This window comes from Drosophila navojoa, chromosome 3 (assembly GCF_054131105.1).
Source record: "Drosophila navojoa isolate 15081-1374.11 chromosome 3, UAZ_NAV_1.0, whole genome shotgun sequence".
In the NCBI taxonomy this organism is placed as follows: Eukaryota; Metazoa; Arthropoda; class Insecta; order Diptera; family Drosophilidae; genus Drosophila; species Drosophila navojoa.
In genome coordinates, this window is record NC_142891.1 from 4,992,190 (window position 1) to 5,018,941 (window position 26,752).

At 38.7% G+C, this 26,752-nt stretch overlaps 1 protein-coding gene across 2 annotated transcripts in view; it reads right to left on the minus strand.

Moving 5' to 3' along the window:
• Nucleotides 1–26,752, minus strand: part of beat-IIIc (beaten path IIIc) — a 99,344-nt gene that overhangs the window by 7,587 nt on the left and 65,005 nt on the right. For both annotated transcript variants that reach the window (XM_089257289.1, XM_089257290.1), the window contains exon 3: nucleotides 2,640–2,848. In XM_089257289.1, coding sequence (XP_089113415.1) covers nucleotides 2,640–2,848 — 209 coding nt within the window. The remainder of the gene's footprint in view (nucleotides 1–2,639; nucleotides 2,849–26,752) is intronic.

Here is a 26,752-nt window from a genome sequence, read left to right on the forward strand (position 1 = left end):
TCTTTCGACCCTACTCTATAGACCCTGCTATATAGATGGACTCTTCTCTATGGACTCATTTCTAGAGACATTTCTTTATAGATCTTCCAGATTATCTCCTCGCAAATACGCATTGCTCATGCATAAATTTCCAACTAAAGATTTGTAAATATATCCAATTGCTTTTACAGCAAGAACGAGTATTAAACAGTCGCTTCTGCCAAAATTCAGGATCCTCTTTCATTTGAAAAGGGTTTTTTTGTTTCATGTTGTTTACTTGCCCAGCTAAAAGTGCACTTTGTTATCTTTTATTGCGAATTTTTTATACCTTTGTGCTCATTGTATAGTAATTGTTGTTGCTGCTGTGTCTGCTGCTGCTGTTGTTGTCTTAACCTAATTTATAGTTTACCTAGCTAAACACAAACACTGATGCAGACGCAAACGCAGACGCCGTTAAGCTCTTAGCTTAGCACACGTCCAGGCAGACAGACGGCGAACAGTTTCGAGCAACTGCAATAAAACAAAAAACCCGAAATCCAAACAAAAAGCCAGCCAATGGCCAAAAAGTTGTTGGCCCAGCCACGTCAGTTAGTCGGACGGACGGACGGACGGACAGTCACTTGAATCGATTATGCTAAAACAATATCCGCCAAATGTGGTTTGGATATAACCATTAGCATTGGCTGCCAGCTAGAGCCAACTATCTAGAGCTCGCAACATGTTTCGCTTTTATCAGCTGCCCGACATCAAAGTTGAGGAGACCGACTCTGTCCATGTGTGTGTGTGTGTGTGTGTGTGTGTGTGTGTGTGTGTGTGTGTGGGTGTGTTTCCTCTGGCTGTTATAATGCGCATTATAGACACGTTCGTGCCACGCCCATTGCCAGCGGCGACTGGCAAAAGCGCAACTTGAAAAATTTATTGCACTCGCAACTGGCAAAACACACGGCACAGGAACCCGAACAGGATGCGAGGGTGTAGCCAGGACATGCATGCCAAGCAGATTCACTTTTATTTCTCTTTTCGGTTAGACGATTAGACTCGAGTTTCACTAGTTTGCTCTAGCGCAGTTCCACTGTACATCGTTTTATGGCCGTGTATGTGTGTGTGCGTGTGTGTGCGTCTGGTGCTCTCACGTGCTTATCTAGAACTCAGCGAGGCGTCTACCCTCGCACCGCCCCTCGGGCTAGGCCAATGTGGGCTTTGTATGCGTACACAGGATTTTTCGGGCATTGGCGCCACCGCAACCTCACCTGTAAGCGCGTGCACAGCGCATTCTACGTGCAAAACTTTTAGTGGCAAAAATAATGGAGCAATGGCATTTAAGTGCGCCACTTTTCCGAAACGGGGCGGGCGGCAAAGTTCGGCACAGTCCATGCATGATCATTGTTCGATTTTTTGTTTTGAAAATGTTCTCTGGACTTTCTGCTAACGGCCAAGTGATGGGCTCGAGACTAAAGTGAAACCCTGCGCTAGCTAGAGCTTTAAGCACAGAGAACAGCTCCGAGGTCAGCGCTTGACTTGTCTGCTTATGCAGAGCAGCTGCGTGGGAGTTCTCTTTGTGGCCATTAAATACGCTCCAGCAGCTGCACCAGAAAACTAACTCAACTCCAAGGCGACTCATTGTCTGCGCTCGTGCAGTGATAAAGAGCTCTGCTGATGCAGTTCTATATATATATAAGTAGACGCGCACTGGAGCTGCCGGCCAGGAGGCGTTGCAGTCTATTGTCTGGCTGCGCCGCAAAGCATGCAACGCTGTTTTAATGCCGGGCCTTAACAATGGCGCCGCCAAACTGAAGGCAGCTCTAATTTTGCGTGAGACCACGAGAAGTGCTGAAATGGGGTGTATTGGTTTTGTAAGAGTGCATGTGACAGACATTGGATTGAGTGGGATTAGCCATGGGAAAGATAAGGAACGAAGCTGCCGGCTTGTCTCTGTTTGAAACAGCCAAAAGAGAAAACCTTAGATCGGATATTATATTGGAGCTCTTGGAGTTTAGATATAATAACTTAATTTACTTCCCTCGTTCTCTCTTTTCGTTCATCTATAAAAGTCTGCAGAGGTCTTGCTTTATATGAAGTAGACTAGAATTGATAATCTAATGAGTTCTAATAGCAAAAATCATCTATCTTGTTCTCTTACTCTCTAACCCTCTCCATCTGTCATTCTCTCTCTCTGTTTACCCTTAGGAGCTATAGAGGCAAAGAAGCAAATATTATACGTCTATCTCTCTCTCTCCACTTATCCATCAGGTTTTGGAAGTCCCGTAGCTCTTCAACTTTGCTTAACAAATATAAATTATAATAATATTCAAGTTTGGAAATTATCGATCAAATATCAATATTCGTGAAATCGAAATAATAATCGTAAATAAAGTATGTTAATTCAGGCATTCAAGCACTTCTTATGAGCATATAGAGCTCCAGACATATCCGCTTTAAGTATAGGAATGCATAGTACTAGTTTAAGAAACCTCTCTGACTTGACAAGCAATGCTTGCTTGCCTTATACACATAGTATTTCTATGGATAGCAACAGGAAAATCTTCAACAGCAGCATGGAAAAATTCTTAGGGTATCTCTCAGTCTTGTTCGTTCCCGTCTTTACAACTCTTGCCTCTGTTCGCTTTCTCCTCTTCTTCTTCCGTCAGTGGCATACTCACATCAACAGCAACACCTGGCAGGCGAAATGTTTGCGCCGGCGGATTATCCCTGGGCACATAGCGGTAAAACTCATTGCCATCCTTGTACCATTTGACCGAGTAGAGCGCCTCGCCATCCAAATCGTACAGGCACTCCAGCTGGGCGGTGGCGCCCTTAATCACATAGTTTGGTATGCGCACCTCGACCAGACGCAGTCCGGCCGTAAAATCTGTAAAACAATACAAAAAGAAAAACAACAAATATTTTAGTGTTATTAAATTGCAGCACACACACACACACACACACACATACAAAATAGAACGTATTCATGTGCCCTTTCGGGGCTTTAATTTTTAATGAGAGCGTGCGTTCGTTGCTCATGATTGATTTATGTTTAAACAAATTGCTGTTGTTATTGTAATGTTAATTAATTATAAAAGTTTGTTTGGCTGGCCAGCATAAATGTCAACCCGTTGGCCGCATGAGCGATTGCCCTGGCCCTGGTGGTGGCATGGCCTGGCCGGCAGTCGACGCTTATAATGCCTTGCACAATTTATGTATTTTTAATATAATTTATAATAACATTTTATCACCGAGTCAGGGATATATTTTTGCTTATATATATTTTTATTTTCACAAACAGTAATTTTCTTCTTCTTCCATTTGTTTTCAATTTACAAAAGTGCAGCTGCAAAAACTACTCGCTCATAATACATTTTGATATATTTGATACGTATATAGTATATATATATGCGTCTGATTAATAAGTCACTCCGGTTGGGCTGCAGCAGTTCTCAGCTTGATTGAGTGCCCTGATTTATGCGGGACCCTTTGAGCTGAGCATTTAACTTGCAGTCTAGTGTAGTGTATCTGTGTCACTTGACTGGCCCACTCGAACTGAACTAGACTCGACTCGACTCGACTCGCCTCGACTTCCAGCCAAGCCAAGCCATTCCCGTCCACTCCACTCGGCCCGGTCTCTTGTTACGTTTTATAGCAAACTTGTTTATTGTCAATATTGACAATGCGAGACACAGGCACAGACACACATTTACAGATAAACTGCCACCTACTGCTCTTTGTGCGTGTCTTATATTATTAGAGCCCCCAAGGCACACAGTCACTCGCACACACATCAAGTGACTGCTCACTCTGCTGCTTCTAAGGATGCTTGAAGGACCTTCGACTGCTGCTGCTGCTGCTGCTGCTGCTGCTGCTGCTGCTGCTCCAATCGTTGTACATTACAAGTGTAATAAAATGTGAAAGGATATTATTGTACATACATCGCCAAGCTGGCAGACAGAAGACTCTTCACACAGAGCAATGGAGCACTGCCAGCAAGAGTCGAGCAAAAATGCATTGCATTTATACAACACGATGTACGACAAAAGCTTAAGAGTCGAGAGCTACGAATTTCTAGAAATTCAGGCAACAACCCAAAGCAAAAAGTAATTACAACAATTTAAGCATTCCATAAATGTTATCTAGGAAAACAAAGGCGAATAATAGGAATACGTGTGTAAGACTCTTGCAAAGACTTAAGCTGACATTTCAAAAACTTTTTAAGCACCAAACTCAAAGAAGCAGCCGTTGGCTTGGTGACGTCTCATTGATTGCCCATATATCACCAAGTGACTGCAGTTGACGTTTGTTTTATTTTATTTATTTTTATTTTTTTAATGTTAGCTTTGTTAAATTAAAGCTTGTCTTCGAGTTCAAATTAAAGGAAAATATAACAGAAAAATCAATAACTATATCAACTGATAGACACAATTTTTTTACATTTTTTATATACATATATATTTTTTTATATATTATTACATATTTTTTTATTTATTTTTTTCTATTTTTTCTATGATTTTATTTACCTTTTTTTTTCTTTACTAATTTAATTTAATTTTTGGATTTTTTAATTTATTATTTTTATTATTAATTTATAATTTTTTAGTTATTATTTTTTTTTTCCTTTTTTTTGTATTTTTTTAATATTTTAAATATGTTTTATTTTTTATTTAAATTTCATCAAATTTGTGGGTTTTACTTAACTAATCATTTCTTATCGACATCTATATCTGCTTACTATATCTATTTTATATTTGTATTTAATTAAACGCTGAAATACATATTCACAATTATTATAAAAAATACTCTAATATTAAATCTATTCTCTTATTTTGTTATCCAAGTGTTTTTTGCTTTCATAAAAGACTATTGACATGTATGTTTCCTTATATTACCAAAACTTTTTACCATAAAACTTAACCACATTTAGCTATGTGGAAACTTGAGACACTATTCAAGGCGTTGATCTGGCAGCAGCTGAAAGTGCATTGCCAAACTCACAAAAAATATATATGAACAACCTGCTAAGAAGTGTTTCAACATTTGCAACAAAAACAATGAGCAAAAGCTAAAAGAACTTTAGTTCAAGAAGCATCAAGTGCAAGTGAAAGACATTCATGAATTTGAGAGTAAACTTTTAGAAGAAGCCAGAGACACTAAAAAGAGACTGTATATATGCAAACACACACACACACACACGCACACACATACATCCACTAGCATATATGCTAAAATTGCACTCTATGTGCAGGTGCTGACATTTCTATAGACAAATGCAGTTTAAATAAAAATAGTTGAGTGAGCACAAAGAAATTTCCATTCAGAATTACTATTTCTTTATTATATAAATATTTAAAGCACACAGAACTCGGCTTTACCTATGGCAAATTCACTCCAAATTTTGTATAAACTACAAATTGTTCACTTCAAGGTATTGTTTGTTCTCGCTTAAAGTTTAGAATACCCTAAGCAAGTGTCGAGAAAGTTAAGCAACTGCAGTTTGCTGGCGTGCGTATATGAAAAGTCTTATGTACACGCATACATATACACATATATGTATGTATGCATGCCTATAGATGTGTAAAGTTTGAGTGTGTTTGCTCTAAAAGTGAATTTGGGTTGCATGGCTCGCCGAGCGCCCAAAAACTGAACTGCCTGCAATAGCAGCTTTTGACTTTTGCCACCAGGAAAAAAAAAAAAACACAAGGAAAGAAACCAATGAGAACAATGAAAATGTGAAAGGAAAACCAACTCTCTACTCATTAATTCTGCTTAAGAGCAGAGCAGAGCAGCGCCAAGGCTGGAGGCTGGAGGCTGGAGCTGGGGGAGCGCAAAGTAAGCGCAACTAAAGTTTTGGCCTGGTAATTTAAGTAACTTTGTCATTTGGGCGTCATACACACACACACACTCCCACACTAACCCACACGCACTATAACTGGAATGTCAACACACAAAGAGCAACACAATGCCAAGTGTATGCTCTGTGGATGGGTGGTACATGGGCGTGGCTGAATTAATATGCTCATGCTGTGACCTCGTCCAAGTGAAAAATCAATTTACCTCGCATCTCACACCCCCCAATAATGCCACACACACTGCATGCCACATGCCGCATGCCGCATGCCGCATGCCCCGCATAGCTTGCCGCTTTCTTATGCCATCAGCCAGTGACAACTTTTGCCGAAAAAGAAAAAAAAAAAAACGCACACAAACTTTTTCGCCATTCTTATACTTCATTGGGGTTAAGTGATTAAATTTGCACCAAAAAAAAACTTTATTCTAGTGAGAGCTGAACGACTTGAAGTTACCCTGGCATGTCTAATACATTCATTATTTATTATTTTTATTCGTTTGACTCTTTATTTATTATATTTATTATTACTATTTACTATGAATAGCTAAATTGATTTTTCCAAAATTTTCAAAAGATTTATGAACTTTTTAAATTTTAAAACTAACTAACGCAATATTTTTTCGCAAAATTTTTGCAATATTTTTTCTGAGACGATCTTCTCTATTTAATCTTTTTTAAACCGAAATATAAACCTCTGCAAATGTTTAAAAGTTCATAAAATTTATTTCTTATTATTTTTTTTCCATTTTTTTAAATTGTTTTTTTTTTTTTTTTTATTAATTTTTATATATTTTTAATTTTTGTTTATATTTGTTTTTGTTTATTATTTTTTATTTTTTTATTATTTTTTATTTTTTAATTTTTTTTTCTAAATTATTTTTTTATTATTTTTTTATTAATTTTTTTTTCAATTTTTTGTAAGTGAAAAAGTAGCTAAGCTTTTAGTACTAATAAATTTCTCTTTTTGACGACTGAAATTAATTCATATTATTTCACAGCTGCAAAATTAAATAAAAAAAAAAAATAAGATGTGATATATTAATATCTGTTGCATTATAATAAACCGAAATATTATTTTTTTTAGTACAATAGTTAACTAAGCAGCGAGCGCAGAACTTGCTAGCTTTTTATAGTTCATCAGAATTTATGTAGCAAATTTTATGACCTGCGCGTTTTGTGGATAATTGAAATTGAAAAATATATTGAAAATTTGAAAGTTCGAAGCAGACTGAGAGCATAAGCTATATTCATCAAAATGAAATAAAATTCTTATCTGCGAGAAACACCTTCGGCGAGAATCAACATACCCCGAACACCCATTGGCAGAGGAGAGCGCACAAAAAGGCAGCTTGGCAGGAAACTTTGGCACATGTGACACTCGCCCCGAATGTCGCATAATTGTTGCCGAGTCTAAACTGAAACTTTGTTGCTGGCACAAAATTTGATTATTTTGATTATGATAACAAAAAGTTCTTCTTTTTTCCTACTTCTTTTCGGCAGTTGGGCAGTAGACGGGACATAGGCAAATCATTTGCCGGCAACTTTGAATGGCAATTTACCCTTTCGCCAGCTCCGAGGAATTGAGGGACTGTTGCTGCTGCTGCTCTGCTGCTGGCTGCCGGGCTGAATGCTTGTTGAGGCTATCAGTTGATAAGCAGGCGGCAGGGCCTATTGAAGCGGCAAATGCCAATGGTAATGGCAATAGGATCACAAAACAGGACCAAGCTCCGGCTCTTAATGTCGGGTCACTTTCGGACTTTGGGCCAAGTTAGCTGCGTCTTTTACTTGTTTTTTTTTTTTTTTGTTGCTGCTTCTTCTTTTTCCTTTTTGTCCTCGGGGCAGTTTGAGCTTAATATCCGTTGCCATTGTTGCTGCCGTTGTTGTTGTTGCTGTTGCTGTTGGCTGGTTTATTAGTAGTTCGTGCTGGATAGAGGCAGGGCCAGGCAGTATGCCAGCGACTGCTGTATGGCATGCTCAGCTGGGAGTCGAGTGCGTGTGTGTGTGTGTGTGTGGCTGGGGCTGGAGTGAGTTCGAGCTGCCACATAAAAGCAGAAGCTGTTTGCTTATGTAAATGTCTGCATATGAGCCATGCAACGCATCCTGCTACCCACGTTCCATGTCCTGCCAGCCAGCAGCCAAACAATGCCTTTCATGTTGTGCGAGTGTGCGTGTGTGTGTGTGCGTGAGTGTGCGTGTGCGTGGCGCTCTGGCCAGCGCCCGAGGTAGCAATATTTGTTTTCTTGCTTTCATCATTTGCATATAATGGAGCTGTAAAAGTTCATAAGATGCCCAACCCAAAGCACTGTAGTGCGAGATGCTGCTGCCTCCCTGCCTCCCTAACTGCATTGCATTGCATCGCATTGCATCGCATTGCATTGCATTGCATCGCAGCTGCAACTCGATGGGAGCAAAGAATTTAATAAGCCCAACTATGCATACGATTTGAAATTCTACGCAATGAAATTGAAATTGATTTTTCGAATCCCCAACTAAGCCACAATCAAATTGTAAAAATGCTCAGTTCTGGAATGGAATGGGATAGAATATTTGACTATTAAGAAATTCGTGGAAAATGAGAAAATATGAGACAGAGCTTGTTCGACTGGGATTTGGATTTGGCCTCTGACTCTAGCCGTTTCCTTCGTGACTTTAGTGCCGCCGGGCGTGGCAAGCGCAACAATTACTTCAGCGCTCCCCAGGGCGACATCAGAAATATAAAAAAAAGAAGAAGCAAAAATGAATTGAAATGAGAAGAGAAGAGAAACTGTGTAGCAAATGAAAAGAAAACAGAGAACATTCAGCATGCAGCTTTAAGCAGTGCCCGCTGGGCCTTACTTTCGTGGAGCAGGAGGCGGCCCCGACTGGGGAGGTTGAACTAGACAAAGCTTTTGTAGTTTCGCTGTTTTGTTTCCTGTTTGTCCCTAACTGGGTCTCCGCCAAGAATTGCATTGCATTAATAATTAATTGTTTCGACGGTTCGTCAGCGAAAGAGAATCGTTGCCCTAATTAGTTTGGGCCATCAAATAATTGTAATGGGCCTCGCAGCGCTGGGAATTGAGGGTGAAATATGCTGACAGAGCTCGTTAGCCTTATAAAAGTCAAAACAATAATGAAATAAACTGCCAACCGTGCTGGGTTTTAATAAAAAAATAAATAAAATAGAAAAGTCTGAAAAGCTCTGCGTTAAAGCTCTTCGAAGCTTAAAGCATTTGAAAATAACTTTTGCAGAGACTTTGAAAGCATTTTGAATACTCCTTAGGCTACTCTCTAAAAGCTCATGAAATCAGCTTTGAATGCTGAAAGCAAAATAAGCTGACAGTGCTCATTAGTCTAACGAGAGTCTAGAAAATAATTAGAAATTAAAGAGCTGTACAGAACAGCAAAAAGTTAAACTCATCAACTTTAAAGAAATGACATATTAAAAATAAATAATTGTTATCTCTAATAAAAGCTAAAAGCTCGCTAAAATCGAATAACTAGCTTCAAGCTAAAAGTATTTCAACCAAAAGCATTTCAATATACATATACAATAGAATTACTTTCAAAGCCTCTATGTATCATTCCCTTCAAAATCATAGTTTGCTTTAATTAATAAATTATAAAATAATATTTTTGTAACTCAATTTTAAGGTCCTTTGGATCGACTACAATGTGCGCTGCTCTGCCATTCGGCGTATATATGTATGTATGTGTGTGTGTGTATGCATGTATTATGCACATTATCTAATTGCTGCTGCTGTCAAAACAGTTTCCGCTGCACCTTTATTAATTTTTCGCCCACTCTTTCAGCCAAACATTTGCGGTATGACTACAATGGAACTCTACGTTGCTCATCTATATCGTGTATCGTGTATCGTCTATCGTTTTTGTGTGTATTGTATATTGTATTGTGTTTATCGTTATACCATGATTTACGCTCATTATTTGCTTTTCTACCATGAACACAATTACACCAACTTGGCCCAGCCCTCTCGCTCTGTCGAGCAGTCTTGCTCTTTCTCACTCTTATAGACTATTTGCGATTGCTTGTGTATGGAACATTTTCCCACACATCAATGCCAAACAACAACAACAGCAGCAACAACAATGGCAATATCTAGAAACGTTGCTAGCTCTCCAAAACCAGGGCCAAGCCGCCATTTATGTAACGCCATTATATTCATTAGCGCCCACACATACTCACACGCTCAGTCTCTGTCTCTCTCTCTCTTACTCACAGCCACACACACATGTAGGCGAACAAATACCCATACATACACTCAAAGCCAAATTGTTGCTATTGTTATGCAGTGCGCGATTTCCTCTAGTCCCCTCTCGCTCGCTCTCACACTCCTGCCGTCTGATTTTATTTATATATGTGTGCCTCTGTCTCTCTGTGTGTGTAGTTGTTTATTTTTTCGCTAGATGGCGTCAGTAATTTGCTCCTTATTGAGATGTTGTTTATTTACCAAGCAATTTGTATTCATTGTGCGCCGCCCAGGCTCGTGTTACCAGCATTTGCTGCCGGCCCCCCATCGCCCGAACGCCTCTGGTCTTAGGCATAGATCGAGGCGGGGACTCGTAAGTTATAGTTTCCGCAACTCATTTCGTTGTTTGGCGAATTGATTTTGGTTGCCTTGCCACATGTTTGGCCACGACTTCGCCGTCAGCTTCCATTCACATTTAAGCGCTAGATAATTATTTTCTTTACCTTCTGAGGCTGCTCGGCTTTGCATAGCAAACAGCCAATGGCAACCCGAAGCCATTAAAAGCCAACTTAATTTATTTGCAATTAGCTAAGCGCCGCGTATTTGCGCTGTCTGTGTGTTGCTTCATTAGCACATTCGCCCAACCTTTGCCAACAAACAAAGCACAAGACAATGTTTACTTCAGTGAACTTTAAGGGTGTCAAACAATAAGAGTTATAGGCATGATAATAAAATAAAAAAAAATAAAATATTTTTAAATTAAAAAATACATTCAGTTTTTTCAAATTTGAAAAAAAAAATATATATTTTTTTTTTTTATTTATTATCTTCAATTACTTATTTATAATTTGTAATTTATTTTTCTAAACTTATGTAATTATTATATTCTTTTAATATTTATTTTATTTTTTCAATTATTTAATATTATATACTTTTGTTATGAAAATATTGTATTTTAAGGTTTTTTTTTAAATATATTTTTTTTATACAATTTTTAAAGTATTTAAGATGTGAATTTAACATTTTTCATTAAGTGAAAAATTTGGTTTAGTTCAATTAAAAAAAAAATGTTTGTATTATTTTTTTTTATATATTTTTGTATTATTTTTTTTATTTAATTTAAAAAAATTTTTTTTTTTTTATTTTCTTTTTTTGTATATATTTCAATTTAATTTTTTTTTTTAGTAAACTTTTTAATTTTTCCTTTTATTTTATGTTTTATATTTATTATTTATTATTTTAAATAAATTGAAAGATTATTCCATAGCCAAAAAGTAGAAAAACCAATTGTAAAACTTTATTTATATTTATTTTACAAGTTGAACTAAGTTTTATCTAATAATTTATAGTCTCAGATCTAGTCGGTCTCGAAATGTGATTTAAAGTTAGAAGGGAAAACTATTTGAAAAACTATGCACTGAAGTTAGCTCTTAGCCTGGTGACTTTTATCTTTTCTGTTATTTAAGCTATGTGCAGGTAACACTAGCACTAACACTCACACACACACACGCACATTCTGTCAACTAATTTATATAGAAATTAGCCAGGACTCGCCTTAGGTAAGCAAAAAGTTTTCTTCAATGTCCAAAATTTGCCATAGCATGTAATATGCATTTCATATAATAGACCAGACCAAGCACAATAACCAACTTTTGTTGCACTTGAACTTTATACACACGCACACACACATAGACACACACACACACACTCACATATGTCGCCTCGGGTGCGGTGGCTGTAACATTTTGCTAATGGAGCTTAAAATTTATGTAAGCCATTGTCGGCCACACATAATGTGTGTGTGTGTGTGTGTGGGAGTGTGGGTGAGTGGGACAGCTGGATGTCATGCATGCATAAGTGCAATTGCATCTTGCGGCTGCTCGAAAGAGAGGGACACAGGGAGAGAGAGGGAGAGATGGGGGCCGTGCAGGAGGATCGACCAAAAAACATATTGCATACTTTTGTGCATGCAAGCTGAAAATTAAAAGCGCTTACGTTGGCGAAACTGAAAAAAAAGTGGCAAAGGACAATGAAAACGAATGAAACGCATAAAACGAATGAAACGAATGCACAATGCTAGCAGAAGTAAATGAAGTTGTCTTTCACCACACAAGCACACACAAACATTTGAGTGTTACATGGATGAAATAAACAAACACATCGAGCTGATAGAACACACAGACACAATGGAAATTCTCTCTTAAGAGCTTCGAGAGCGGAGTATTAACAATTGTTTGCAAGTGTGTAAAAATATCTTGAAAAGTTAGTTAAATAATATTTAATTGCAAAAAATTTATAAAAATTTCTGTTGTCTAAATAAATATGTATGCAAATATATATTTCTTTTCATTCGGTTCGAAGGGATTTTTATTGCAAAAGTTAAAAAAAAAAAGAAAAAAAAAATTGTAAAAAATTATAAATAGAAAAATAAGTAAATAAATAGTACAAAAAAATTATTATTTGAAAGTAAATTAATATTATTAAAGTATTTCTATTTGTTTTTCTATACATAATACCTAAACTATATACTGTATAAAAAGCTAATTTTAAATCCATCCTTAAAGTCTTCACTGTGTAATTCCACAAATTTATTTTTATTTCTCTATATTTATAGTCAAAGATATTTTGAAGTCGCTCTTTACGGTCGTCAATGTCTAATTCCCTGTCCCTTTTTGGCCACTCCCCATAATTTGCGCATATTAATAAAAGACGTCGACTCGTGTATCTGCCAACACATATCTCATGCTAACATTTTTGCTTTTTATGGCTTTCTGGCACGAGTCACCGTCGAGACTTTGCCAGTCGCAGCTGTTGATGCTGCTGCTGATGACGATGAGGATAATGTCGCTGATTTGCCGCGTGAATACAAAAGGAGAGAGACAGATAGAGATAGAGCGAGAGAGAGAGAAAGAGAGAGAGAGAGTTGGAGCAGGCTAAGCTTTCAGCTGTGGGTTAAGTTGAGTGCATTCATTCGAAATTCGCAAACTCACACCTACACTCACACTCAATCGCATTCGCTTTCACATTCACATTCACATTCGTTTTCATTCTCGTTCTTCTTCTCTGCCTGTGCAAGTCAAGCACTCGAATAATTTAGTGCTCTCTGAAGAATAAATGTTTCAGTTAAATTTGGCAATTCGTTGCCAGAGCAGCAACAGCCAGAGGCAGCTAGGATATTGTTTAATTTTTCATTTGTCTGCCAAACAGACACACACACACACACATACACACAAACACTCACATACATGTGAAGCTGCATATCTGCTTTCTCCGCTCGCCTCGTTTACTTCCGTTCTTTATGGCCATGCTTTTGGCTGTGCTCTGGGTTTGTAATTACTCTGCGGATCCCTTTTTAGCCATTTGTTTGACTTGAAATTTGTCAGGATATTGCGTATTGTCTGTGTATTGATTGGGGCGCGGGTCACGTAGCAACTGCTCGATACATTTAAGCGGAGCCAATTATTAATCAATTGAGTTAACAAAGCTCACCTAAATCAATCACTTACACTAGCCAACAAATCTTTTGTGTCGAATGAAGCTAATCAATGGTATGGAGACTCGCTGATTGCAAATGAGAGATATTTGCATGGCATATCAAATCTAATTGGATGCGAATGCAAATCTTTTTCTTTTTTTTGCCAAATCAGTTTGTGGCATATTAAAAAATACTGTTCTTGGCTGAGCAGTGTAATCAGATAGCTTAATGGCCACAGAGCAACAGCCTTTGAGCCGATAGCTATCAGCTGGGCTGCCGGCAGCTGGCTAAGAGCTTCTCCTTGGCAGGAAGTGCGTCTTGTCGCTGGCTGCTTATTGAGGCTTAGATCCGATTTGGCAAAAGACAAGCCGTCCATGAAATTGTTTGTTTATTGAAAAATGATTGTGCGCTTGGGGTGGCAGTAGCCAATACATACATACAAATATATATGTATCTGTGCTACAGAGATATCTCAAATAAAATAAAAACAAGAGCAAGAGAACGTTACGGCCTGGGCCGGGGCAGAGGGCAAACGCGGCCGGCTGGCAACCGAGATGCGATTAGGCGATAACCCCAATGCGAACCTTAAGCCGCCAAATGGTCTGTGAATGTTGCCAGTTGCCAATGCCATTGCCTTTGTTGTTGCTGTTGCTGTTGTTGTTGTTGTTGCTGGCTGCTTGTTTCTAGAGGCTTTGCGGCTTTGCCAACGAGCCGGCTAAAGCACATTATCATTTTCAAAATCAATCTGTTAACAACACTTTGTGCCATGCCAACAGCTACAAAAACAGATAGACAGAGAGAGAGAGAGAGAGAGAGAGAGAGAGAGAGAGAGAGCGGGAGAGAGAGAGGGGGAAGAGAGAGATGGGCGGAGCGAGAAAAAATATACATTTTCCCTCATGGCTGTATCTACATATACATCTGCTGCTGGCAGCCACTGTATTTTTTATTGTATTTTGATTGCTTGCACTTTTTTCTATTTTTCTAGTTTTTTTTTTTTTTTTTTCTGGCCATTTCTGTTGATTTGTCCATGCCAACAGCCAAAAACTTATCGGCTGCACCACTATAAATTGTACCTTATTTTTTTCTTCTTCTTTTTTTCGGAGTGTGGTCACACAATTGTTGATGCTGGCGCTGTTGTTGTTAGTTTTGATGAGTGCTTTTTGTGTGTTGAGTGTTTGGAACAAAAGGCGGCAACTGCTGCTGCCTTCTAGTATTGCTTTTTGTCAGTGCCCATTGCACATTGATTGAGTGCATTGAGTTGTTGAAGCTGTTCGCCCGCTGCCTAGCCATTGCCCAGCATAGACAAACGCATTGGGCAAGCCAACAAAGTTTGCGGTTTACTGATATGCCAAACAAACCAAAATACAATAAAAATACACACACACAAAGAAGGGAAATGCAATGCACACAACAGTTGACAGCGGCAGCCGCCATTGGCCACGTTTAAATGGACAAGCTGAGTGGCTAAAAGGCCACTCCTACTCGCCATCGAAATGGCTTACTCTAGCATAGGACAGACAGCCCTTCAATTGATATATAATAAATTTACTCCCATACTTTTATCTATCCCTATTTCTAGGCTACACTCCCTTACTCTCTACTCTCTCTATCTCTCTCTTTATATTTACATTTACATTTTTCAACTACTCCAACATAGTCAGAGAGCTTTTAGGTTCAAGCTTTTGCTTGGCTAATACCTGAAATTATCCCAATTTGTAGCTGCAATTCAGTTGCTGTTGGTAACTCCCCTTTTCGCACAGCGTGTGGCCGAAATGCCAACTGAGGTGCATTCGAATGCTCGAAAATGTTCGAGCTGCTATGGCTTGAAATATATAGTCAATAAAAGCATTAATGCAATTACTTCAACTTCAACAAAACGAGAGTCGCCCGCTGGGCGTGCCTCAATTAGCAGCGCCCCAAAAGAGAAAACCGGGAAGGCCAGGCCAAAGCCAAGCTGCACATAAAACCAAATTACCAAAAATAAAAATGAGAGGAGTAGCAAATACGAGAGGGCCCTCTACCTTTTTCGGCATTCATTAAACTTTGTGGCTTTGCTCGTGCCACGCCCTCCATTTGCATTCTAGCGTCAGAAGTTCAAAAGTCATCGCACCTCCTGCCAGCCAGCCAGACAGACAGACATCCAGCCCGCCCAGACAGCAGGGGGCAAAAGGTGGCGAGGCGAAAGTGAAGTGGCTGGCAGCGAGCGAGCGGCAAGCGTCTACGATTACCAGAAGGAGCGCAGGCAGCTCACCTCTTGACTAATTGTATTAGATAAATTGTGAAACCTTAATCGTGTGGGCTGATGGACAGCCTGCCTACCAGCCGCAACTGTCGTCGTCGTCGTCGTCGTCATGCCAAAGTGCAATGGCAAAGCTCTCAAGTCCGGCCCACGCCCCTTGCCGCATGCAGCTCGTTCAGGTGAACATGGCTGGGGGCGTGGCAACGGCAGTCACACGCTCACCTTTGTGTTCACGTTTTGTCGTTGATTTTTGTCTTTGGCATTGTTTTACATCCTTTGTCTCAGGGCTCTTCTGCCTTCTGCCGTCGCCCTTCGACCACGGCGCGGTCTTTATTCAATTTCAAGTTTCACTTACTGTGCACGGTTTGTCTTTCCTGTTTCTTATTTAACTTCTCGGTTTACCTTTTTCGTTTCATTTTTTTCTTATTTCTTATTTAATTAATTTGTGTCTGTGTGCGTGTGTGTATGTGTGTGGGTGTTGGTGTGTTTACCTTTGGGCGTGTAGCCCGAAGCCCTTTGCCTTTTGCCTATGTCAGGAAACTGTCCGCTGCGGGTCCATTTAATTTAAAGCTGCTTTCGTTACATTTCCTCCAATTTAAATGGAATTTTGTTTTTTGTTTTTTTTAGATGTTTTTGGTTCTTTGCATAATAATTATTTTTAGTTAAAAAACAGCAGCCATTAAATGCCATATCTATTTAACATAATTGATAATCCAATTAATTATGCAAATCTTGGTGAACTTTTTCTATTTTAATGAGAGTCCAGGCGGAATTTCATTTTTAACTGTCACTAAATATTTTTAGCCATATATCACACTCACACACACACACACACGCGCCTTTTCTCTCTGTCAATTAGTGCGTCTTGGCCCAGCCCAGCTGCGCCCATCAGTTTAAACTGTAGCGCAATTAAAACATAAAAGTCACTCATACGTCATGTAAGCCAGACCCAGAGTGTGCGTGTGCCTGTGTGTGTGTGTGCGAGTCTTAATAGCATTTGTGCACAGCGTGAATTATGTTTATATGACGCATGTCTCGCCTACCGCCCGAGAGGCCGTTGCAGCCCCTTTTGTGTGCGGCCATATAAATAAACATAGCATACTTTTGCGGGCCGCTGCTCGTTACATGCACAATGGCTACATATACATACATATGTATACGCTATGGCTCCGGGGATTAGCCACTGAAATTATATTAGCTAAGTAAGTTTTAAAGAACGTTAAGTAGGTCGCTCAAGCGGCCTGAGTGAAAAGTTTCCTAGACTAAGAAATTTCTCGATATTGAATTCTAATTAAAATTTAATTAAAATTAATAGCCGCAACAGGTCTTAGCTTGATAAAATTTTATATAAATTATTATCTAGATATTTTTTCTGATATATATTTTATTTTTATTATTTAAGGCAAATTTAATTAAATATATTTTTTTAAATCGAATATTTTTTATTATATTATTTTCACATCATTTTATTTTTGCTTCATTTTCTTTTCAGTCAGCCGTCACATTTGCCATATATTTATGACAGTTTTTTACACACTCTAGCTCCCTCTCTCTCCCTCTGTCTGTCTCTACCTCTCCCTTTTGCATTGTTGTATTTGTGTTTGCTTTACAACGGAATATAATTTGCGCCTTTTTCTGTTGCGCCTTTGCCAACAAGCCGGAGCAACAACTTCTTTCACTTCCGCTATGCGACGACACTGTTCGCATGTGCGTGTGTGTGTGTGTGCGTGTGTGCTTCTGTGTTTGTGCTTAACTATGTAAATGTGTGAAATTGCTACGCGCCGCATGAAAATTCCCATACGCGAAGTCTACTTCTTTTTGCTATTGGGGGCTCGGGGACGCAGCGCTGTTTGCTGTTTGTTATTATTATTTCTTGGCTTGGCTCGCCTCGCAGGCACTCAACGTCAACATCATCGTCACTGTTCACGTTGTTCGTGTTGCTGTTGTTGTTGTTTTATTTCCTTTTGTTTTTTATTATTATTATTTTTGCCGTTGCCTTTACAAAGCAAATATGAGCGTCGCGCCGTGAGCTAAATATGTTGCTACTCCTGCATGTTGCTGCTGTTGCTGTTGCTGCTGCTGCTGCTGTTTGGCGTTTTTCTTCTTGGCTTCTTTTTGTTGTATTTGTGTTTTTTTGAAAACTGTGTCTAGCTGTGCCTCAGCTGCCTCGTTGCTGCTGCTGTTGTTGTCTATATGTGTGTGTGTGCGTGTTAGTGAGCTTGTGCTCGTGCAGCACATCAAATGTATTTAAGACACGCGCTGACTCGTCTTCAATGACGCTGATCCTGTTGCCAAAGGTAAGCCAAAGCGGCTTAGTTGTCATGCAGCAGCTGCAGCTGCAGCTCCCAGCTGCAGTTACAGTTGCATTCGTTGTCGTTGTCCTTGCTGTTGTCTTACTAGTTGCACTCGCAGCAGTTGCATTCAAGCTGAGCAGGCTGAGGGTGGCCTCTGGGCCGCAGAGCCTTGGCTAAGGTTCAACAGTCGTCACAGTGCTCGCCGCTAGACTTTTATTTGTTTGCTCGAGCGCTATTTCTTCAGCTCTTACATTACAGAATGCAAACAAAGGGGACGCAAAAGGCAACGGCAAAGGCAAACAGCACAACGGAGGAGCTGCAGACATGGCGCAAAACAGAGAAATCCCTCAAGGAAGTCGCTGACACAAGGCAGAGACTCCACACACACACACACACACGCACACACACACTAACAATAGCAAAAACCGAAATGCTCAGAGGGGAAAAAAATCATATATATATAGCTTTAAACTGCGAGCTGTTGGCTGCCACGCCCACATGCTGACAAGCAACAAGGCGCCATGTTTCAAAATTCATTTATTACATTCGCGTAGCATGTGTGGAAGCTCATCAACTCCCCCACTCCACGCTCACCTCTGACATTTTGGCAGTGTACCAAACAGCGAAAAAAAAAGGCTAGAAAAGCCTCAGCTCCCACAGTGCTGAGCGAAGCGCCATGTGGCGGCCGAGATGTGCATAAAGTGTGTAACTGAAGAAATTGCATAATATTTCTCAACAGGCAAACACACACCCACACACACAGATAAAGAGAGAAGGAGTCAGCCACGCATCGGGCAAAGCGAGCAACTTGTGACAAAGCCAAAGACAATAATAAGGAAAAAGTACAGCAACCAAAATTGACGCAGCTTTGATATACCCTAGAATTCTTTCAATGAATGTGGGCGTACTTTTGACGAAGCTAAGAGGCACTTGTGGGGAGCTCAATTGAAAAAAAAAAAATATATATGTAAATATTAAAAAGATTGGAATAAATAGAATTTTAAAATGGATAAAGTTGATGTTTACAGATTTTTAAGCAATAATATATTATTTATTTTGTAAACAGATATTTGAGAAAAAATATATTTAGATGTTAAACTTGACTTATTTGTTGATTATTTTTAATTTCATATGATAGCTTTATATAATTTGCTTCATAAAATTATTATTGTATTTAAAGATTAATTTATATTATTTTCTTCCATGACATTATTATTATAATCAGCGATTTAAGAATTAAGCCAATGAGAATAAAATTGTTTCTTTTGTTTCATAGAATATCCATTTTAAATAGGATATTTAAAGCTTACAAATTATTATATATTTTAAATATTTTTTATCCGCTAGGTCGATATATAGTTTATTAATTTTAAAAAATCTATGACAACATTATATTTAAAAATTTTAAAAAATATCTCTAGATTTTACTATCCCAATTTGCCCTCTGTGAAAAATTTATTTATTTGTTTTGCAATGATAAAATGTTGATTTATTTCTAAAAACATAAGATATCAAAAACTTGTAGACATAACTTCAGATTTTTCTATCATAATCTACGCTCTGCGGAAAATGTAGTTAATTCTTTTGTCTAACTCCTTCAACTCCATTCAGATATGCCAAAGGCATTCCTGCTTGCCTCATTCTCTCTACTTTCAATTAACTCGATTAACATTACTTTCAACTCTTTCGAAAATTCTTTCAACTCTCACTCTCTCTCTCTCTCTCTCTCTCATCCACTCCCTTTCACTCTATTCCACATTCTTGGCATCTATCAATCTAACCACTTCTAGCTTTTACAGGGCATTCCAGCAGCGAGCGCTGCGTGCACTGTATACCATAATCAGACGATGACAACAACAAGCCTGAGCTGGGCCAGCGGGGCCGGCCGAGGGGCATGACGGCGCTGACGAAGGACGAAATTGCAGTAAAAACGGCAACTCAAGTGCGCTGCCTTAAATGAGGAAAGTTTAATGCTTTCATAAGCACAACAAATCCGAAGACAAAACCCCGACAGACCCGACCAAGTGAAAAATAGACGCTGCGTGAAGCCATGCCGCATATCTTGGCGTTTTATGAGCGTTATCCTTTCTGCCCCAAGCTGGGGCTCTGCACAGCCTCCGCCAGCGCCCGTTAAGGCAGGTAGCTCCAGCTCCAGCTCTAGCTCAAGCTACTCGCATACTTCTATAAAAATCAAGAGTTTGTTGTCTCTGCTGCGGGGCAATATTTTCTCTAGCCGTTTGCATTTGCTGCTCCTGCTGCTGCTACGGCTCACTCGTCTCCCCCTTTGTCCCTTTGCCACCCCCTTCGACCAACCTCTGCAATGAAAGTGCACAAGTTTCGCGTTTAATGGCTCATTTGTCTTTTTTTATAGGCTTCTTGCGCGTACCCAAGCCAACAGAGCTACTGACTTGGCTTACAAATAGGCTGCATATAGGCAAAAGGAACAACAAAAAAGAATAATATTGAGGGTAAGGAGAAAATTAAATATTATGAAAATGTGGTCGAACTGGCTACACTTTGCCCCCTATCATACATGCAACGCTTCTCATTTAAAACCCATATTAAAGCATATCAAATTTGCATAATAAATTCAGTTAAGTGTGGGAAAAAATGGCTTCGATTACAGAATTTACTGCATAAAGGCTGAAATCTCGCATTCATTTGGCGAAATCCCTTTTTGAATAATCCTTACTTTGTTCTAATAACGTTTTTATTCACTAATTCAGTTTGGCTAATTAAAGCACGAAAAACAAAAACGAATCAAAATATTTATCAAATTTTTGAATAAAACTGCGCAAAGCTGAATGAATTTTTAATTTTTAATTTAGTTTACTCAATTTCATATTTAGCTCAATGCAACGATGATTTATTATTGAACAATGAAATTTGTTGCATTTGACTTTTTGCATCAAATCAGCTATGGATATATATGGATATATATGAATGTATGTATGTATGTATATATGTGTTATGTTTCATGTCTGCACAACTGGCATTTACATGAAACGCGAGCTCAAACAATTTACTACGCCTAATGGTCCGCGCACAGCTTGGCAGCCATTTTACCACAATTAAACACACGCAAATTATGTGCCACGTAAAAAAAAAAATGAAGAAAATAAAATGCTTTGCAGCAGCAAAAATTATGATCTCAAGTAAAAATTAAAGCGAGCTTAACGAGCCCTGCTCAAATAAAACCAAAAAGAAGGGAGAGAACAACAACAACAACAACTGGAGCAGCAGCAGCAGCAGCAGCAGGATTGATGCAGCTGGCAAAGGACAGACGCAGCAGCCATTAAAATGCACAAGGAGCTCCGGCAGAGGCCGAGCGAAATGTTCGTGTGCGAGGGCGCAAAAAGTGAACTGGATATTAAAAATACACGCAGCAGCAAAGAGCAACGAAATAATCATAATTTCTGCTAATAAATTTTATATATTGCTGGCCCACTGACCAGCAGAAGCGAAGCCGCCCAGAGCACAGAACAATCAAATGCTAAAAGCTGCTGCTGCTGGTGCTCCGTCTCCTGCTGCTGCTGCTGCTCCTGCTACTCCACACTCAAGCCCAACTGGCGTGGCATAATTTCTCGCTGAATCGGCTAGAATTGTAGCTGGTGATGGTAATGTGGCCGCTTATGTGGCCATAAAACTTGAAGAGCTTTCAAGCAGCTTGCTGCATGTGAACAAGCATTAATGCTAGACGCAGTCCATGGCAACACACACACACATACACACAGAGAACATCATAAATTCACAGACAGTCATTGGTGGAGCTGCAACTAGAGTTTCCCTCTTTGAACTTTTCGCACTGCACAAAAATTAACTCGCACAAAAGCGAGCAACACAAAATGCACTTGCAACCAAATGAGTAGCAACAAAAAGAAATCCCTATAAATGTGTGTGTGTGTGCTGTATTGCAATTTAATTAAGTTTATGCGCAGCTCTTCATTATGAAATACTTGCCATACGTGTTAAATTGAAGCCCTTTCAACACTTCATATATGAAAAAAAAAAAAAAAAAAAAAACATTGCGCGGAGTTGCGGTAAAATTAAATTTAATAAAAAAAATTTGGCGCTTGTGCTAAATACTTGAAATACTGAAACTGTCAAGTTAATTAACTCAACAACAACAATTTACTTTTGAAAATTAAGCCAGTTTTTAAATTGAAATCAAATGCCCAAACAACTTTCAAATGCAATATGTGAAGTGCTTAGGTATTTTATTGCCGCACAAAAAAACTAAATGAGCTGACGATAAAGTGAATATATATATTTTTAGTTTATTTTTTTTAGTTTATGCATATGCGCAGAAATTTATTTTTGTGTTGAATGTTTTTTAAAGTTTTGTTAAATACTTATGCGTATTTTTACATATTTTGTTTCAAAATAGATTTAACAATTTTTTTTTTGTTTAAATTTTTGTACTCTTTGCTAACAGTTTTCAAGACTTAAATTTTTTTTATCAATAGTCAATTTTTTTATAAAAATCTGTTTAAAAATAATCTTTTCAATTTGTTTATTTTTTTCATTTTGTTTTTTTTTTAATTTTTTTATTCATGTTTTTTATTTAATTTTCTTTATTTATTGAGTTTATGTATATTTATTCTTTTATATATTTTTTTTTATTATTAATTTTTTTATTTTTTTCTATTTATTTATTTTTTTTTATTTTTTTTAAATTTATTTTTTTATTTTTTACAAAAAAATATATGTACTCCAATTATTGTTTTATTTATTTTTTATTTTTGAAATTTCATAATAATTTATTTCATATATAAATTTTTGTTTAATAATAAACTTAAATTTTCGTATTTGGAGGCGGTTAAGGCATATTTTCGATTCCAAGAAAAATATTAAAATAAAAGCTAAATATTATTATTTGTTTTTTTTTTATTTCTTTCAAATAACACATTTTGTCATTCTAGAGAATATTGAATATTGCAAATGTCAAATTTTTGTAGAAAATGTCGTGAATATGCAACGCATAAACCAAATTCAAAGCAGTATTTTCATGAGCAAGCAAACGAAAGTGTGTGTGTATGTGTAGGGGAGAGCTTTGTTTGTGTTTGTAAAATGTTACGTTTCATAAATTCCGTTGCTTTAATTACAAATTTGACTTGGCTGCTGCACAAACGGAGAAGACCGGGCAATAAGCCAGCGCAGCCCCCGTCAGGAATAGTGGCAATTGGCCCCAATGTAACGCCCAACACGATGATGATGTTGTTGTTGTTGTTGTTGTTGTTATGCTGTATATCAACCCAATGACCCACCTACACACACCCACACACCCACACACACACACACACACTTACTCACACAGACTGACTTCTCAGGCGTTCAGTCTAACGGCATGTAATTAGTGTGGCTCTATTAAAAGGCACCGCCTGCCAGCCAACCAACCAAGCGGACATCATCGACGAGGACGAGGGCGAGATTGGGGTTCATTTTTGCTACTTTCATGGAAATTAGTATTTTAATGTATGCTAAGCGCGCCATTATCCCCCGTCAAGTGGCCCCATAAGGCACTGCGATTGGCCAATTTCATTAACTGGACTGTCCTCTAGGCCAGCTGGCGTTCAGCTCGACGCGGCTGTGGCTCAATACGAAGACATTCGATGGCTAATAATGTCAACGTCTCTCTATTGATGATGATAATGATGATGCTGCTGCTGCTGCTGCTGCTGCTGCTGCTTCTATGCTCTTTCATGCACTTCCAGTTATTAATAACTATCAATTAGCAGGTGCTTGCGCCTCGGGTCTAATTGTGCCAAGCCAATTGCCGCGTAATTGACTTGGCCAGCGGCAGCAGCTAATATCCAATGGTAGTACGCTCTATAGCTCTATAGAAATTCGGCTATTGATTGCCAATCATATTCCTAGCGTGCATGCATGGCAATCACTATAATTCAGAGAATTATTCAGATTTGTAGCACGCTTGTCTCTTTATATATACTTTGCAGCTCACGCAAATAATGTGAAACTGCAGGAAAATTCTCTTGCGAAAAAATAAATAGAAATAAGCGCTTCCATTGTGCTGCATGCATGTATGTGTGCGTGTGTATCGTATGTGTGTTGCCAATTTATGACAAGTGGCAGAGGGAGAGAAAGAGAATAGAAGAGCAGAGCAGAGGGAGATGCAAAACCAAAGATAAGCTCAAGCAAAAAATGCCAAACTGAAGAGCGGAAAGTTCTTGGTAAGTGTATAAATTACGCTAAATGAAATATTTATGAAAATTGCAAACACAAAAGACAGTGAGAGGAGCTACAAGAGAGGGAGACAGAGAGAATGGCAAAAAGTATAAGCTAGCATGATATATGTGTGTGCGTGTGTGTGTGTGTGTGCGATATCATTCAGTTGGCATCTCGATTTATGCATGAATATGCAAACGCAAATTCCAGTCCAGCTGTTGTTGTAGCAGTATATGGCAGCATCAAGCTTTTGGCCAAAAACAAAATATTTCAAATATATAAAAACCATTTTATTTAGCAGAAAATATAAAGAAAAACTTGACAGAGACAACAGCAGCAACAGCAGCAGCAGCAGCAACAGCAGCAGCAGCAGCAGCAACAGCAGCAGCAACAGCAGCTCTTTAAAAGGTAGTCGCAGTTGCACTTGAAACAATTTGCCAGCTAGCTGTCAATATTTATAATGAAACGAGATGGGGAAAAGAGGGAGGGGGAGTGAAAGGGATATAGAGATATACAGTGCTTGGAAAGTGGAAAAGGAATTGGCAGCGCGACCCTGACTGGCCTCCACGCTTCGCTGTCCTCTGTCTCCAGCAGATAAGAGCAGCAGCGCAAAGATGTTGCAGATGCGAACGAATGCGACTTCAAGACGAACAAGTTGCAGAGCAGCAGACGGGAGTACATGACTAACAGATACTGTGGAAGGTAGAAAAACCTTTAAGAGGAGAAACAGGTTGTATACTGGAGAGGAATCTGGATTTCCAGCTAACGAACTAAAGTTTATTTGAAGGGAAAGGGAAAAATTTATCCATGAACTGTTGCAGACTCGACTTATTTATGCTATAGTACTAAGCAATAACAATAAGACTTCAGGTTCTTCAGTTCTAACAGATATCCCTCTGAACATGCTATATACTCTATGGCTTCACACATATTATACCCTGTTTACGCATTTTCAATGGGTTCTGCGCATAAAGAAGGGCAACAAGACAACTCCATCGGACTGTCTCGCTGCTCCCAGTGGCAAAAAAAAGCGAAGAGGAGAGGAAAGCATTGCATAAACCAGACAGCTTCAGTCGTAGCCATGGCTGCTGCTATTCCTGCTGATGCTAGATAATTTTCAGCGCTGCGATTCATTAGGGAAAGTGCGCACCAATGTGGCAAGGGGCAAAGTTACTCAAAGCTAAATTATATAGTCTATATACAGTTTATATATAGATATGTATATACATTTATATATCTATTCATCTAGAAGTATAATTGAAAAAAATCTTAATTCGCGCTGCGTTATGTCAGCCGCCTTTGCCTCTACCTCTCCCCCTCTGCTTCTGTCTGTGTCTCTGCTTCGGCAGCAAATCAATTTAATTGATTTATGACTAAAGTGTTTTCGGCTGCAATCCGCTTTGGCATGCGGCATGCGGCATGCCCCAAGTGCCACGCCGCGCGCGTTTGATTGACAGCCTTCGCTGTGTGGTCGGGTCAGCCCGACTGCCTTGCCATGCCTTGCCATGCCATATGCCCAGAGATTAGTGACTCATAAAGTTGCACTCCTAATTGCACTTGAATAACCGTCGGGTGTCGATACTTAACAGTCCATAAGGTGAGGCCCCGCTCGACGCTCGCTGAGCCCTAAGTGCAGCTGCTTCCCAATTGGTTTAACGGCATTCGCTTAAGAGTGCAATGCACTGATTACAGAAAATGCCTGAAGAAGAGCCAGCATAAGAAATGTGCTTAGGAATTTCTCCCCCTCAGCCACCTCTGCGTAACTGGAATAATCTATCGGATATTTTGAAATTGAAACATTTCTTGCCTTTTGGCTGCTGCACAGTTGGCAGGTGTCAGAAAAATAATCAAATCAATTGAGCACAATCTTAATTAAATACAAACATTTTATGGCCGACGGAAATGTAATAAATATATAAAATTGTTTGCCAAAAACAAACAGAAAATAATTGAAGAAAATTGCCAAATTGTTTGCCGCTGACAGTTGCTGATAATGGACAACATTTTTAATTCAACTGTAGAGAGAAAATGTGACAAAATCAGAGCATTTTTATTCGCTTTCGAATAGAACTGTCAAAAGTTTGATTCGAAAATGTTTTCGACGGTTTTTGCTAAACAATTCGATAGAAGTGAAGAAGCTAAAATAGAGTTGTAGAGCTGTATTATTAAAGAATTGAGGGGTTGATGAATTGTAGATCAAAAATTTTACAGTTGTAGAGATATTGAATTATAAAGATGTAGAGCTTCAGAATTGCAGAGCTACAGAGTTGTTGATTTGAAGACTTATCGCAGAGCTGCAGATCTTCTGTGAGTCTTGAAGATTTGTAGGCTTATGGAGCTAAAGAGTAGTAGAATTATTGAATTGTGGACTTATCGTAGAGTCTTTACAATTAGAGCTGTGAAGATGGAGAGTGGGAGAGTTGTAGGGCTGTAGAGTTGTAGAGTAGTAGAGTTAATGAGATGTAGATTTTTAGAGTTATAAATCTATAGAGCTCTAGAGTTAAAGAGTTGTAGAAATTTTGTAGAGCTGTGAAGTTGCAGAGTGGGGGAGAGGTA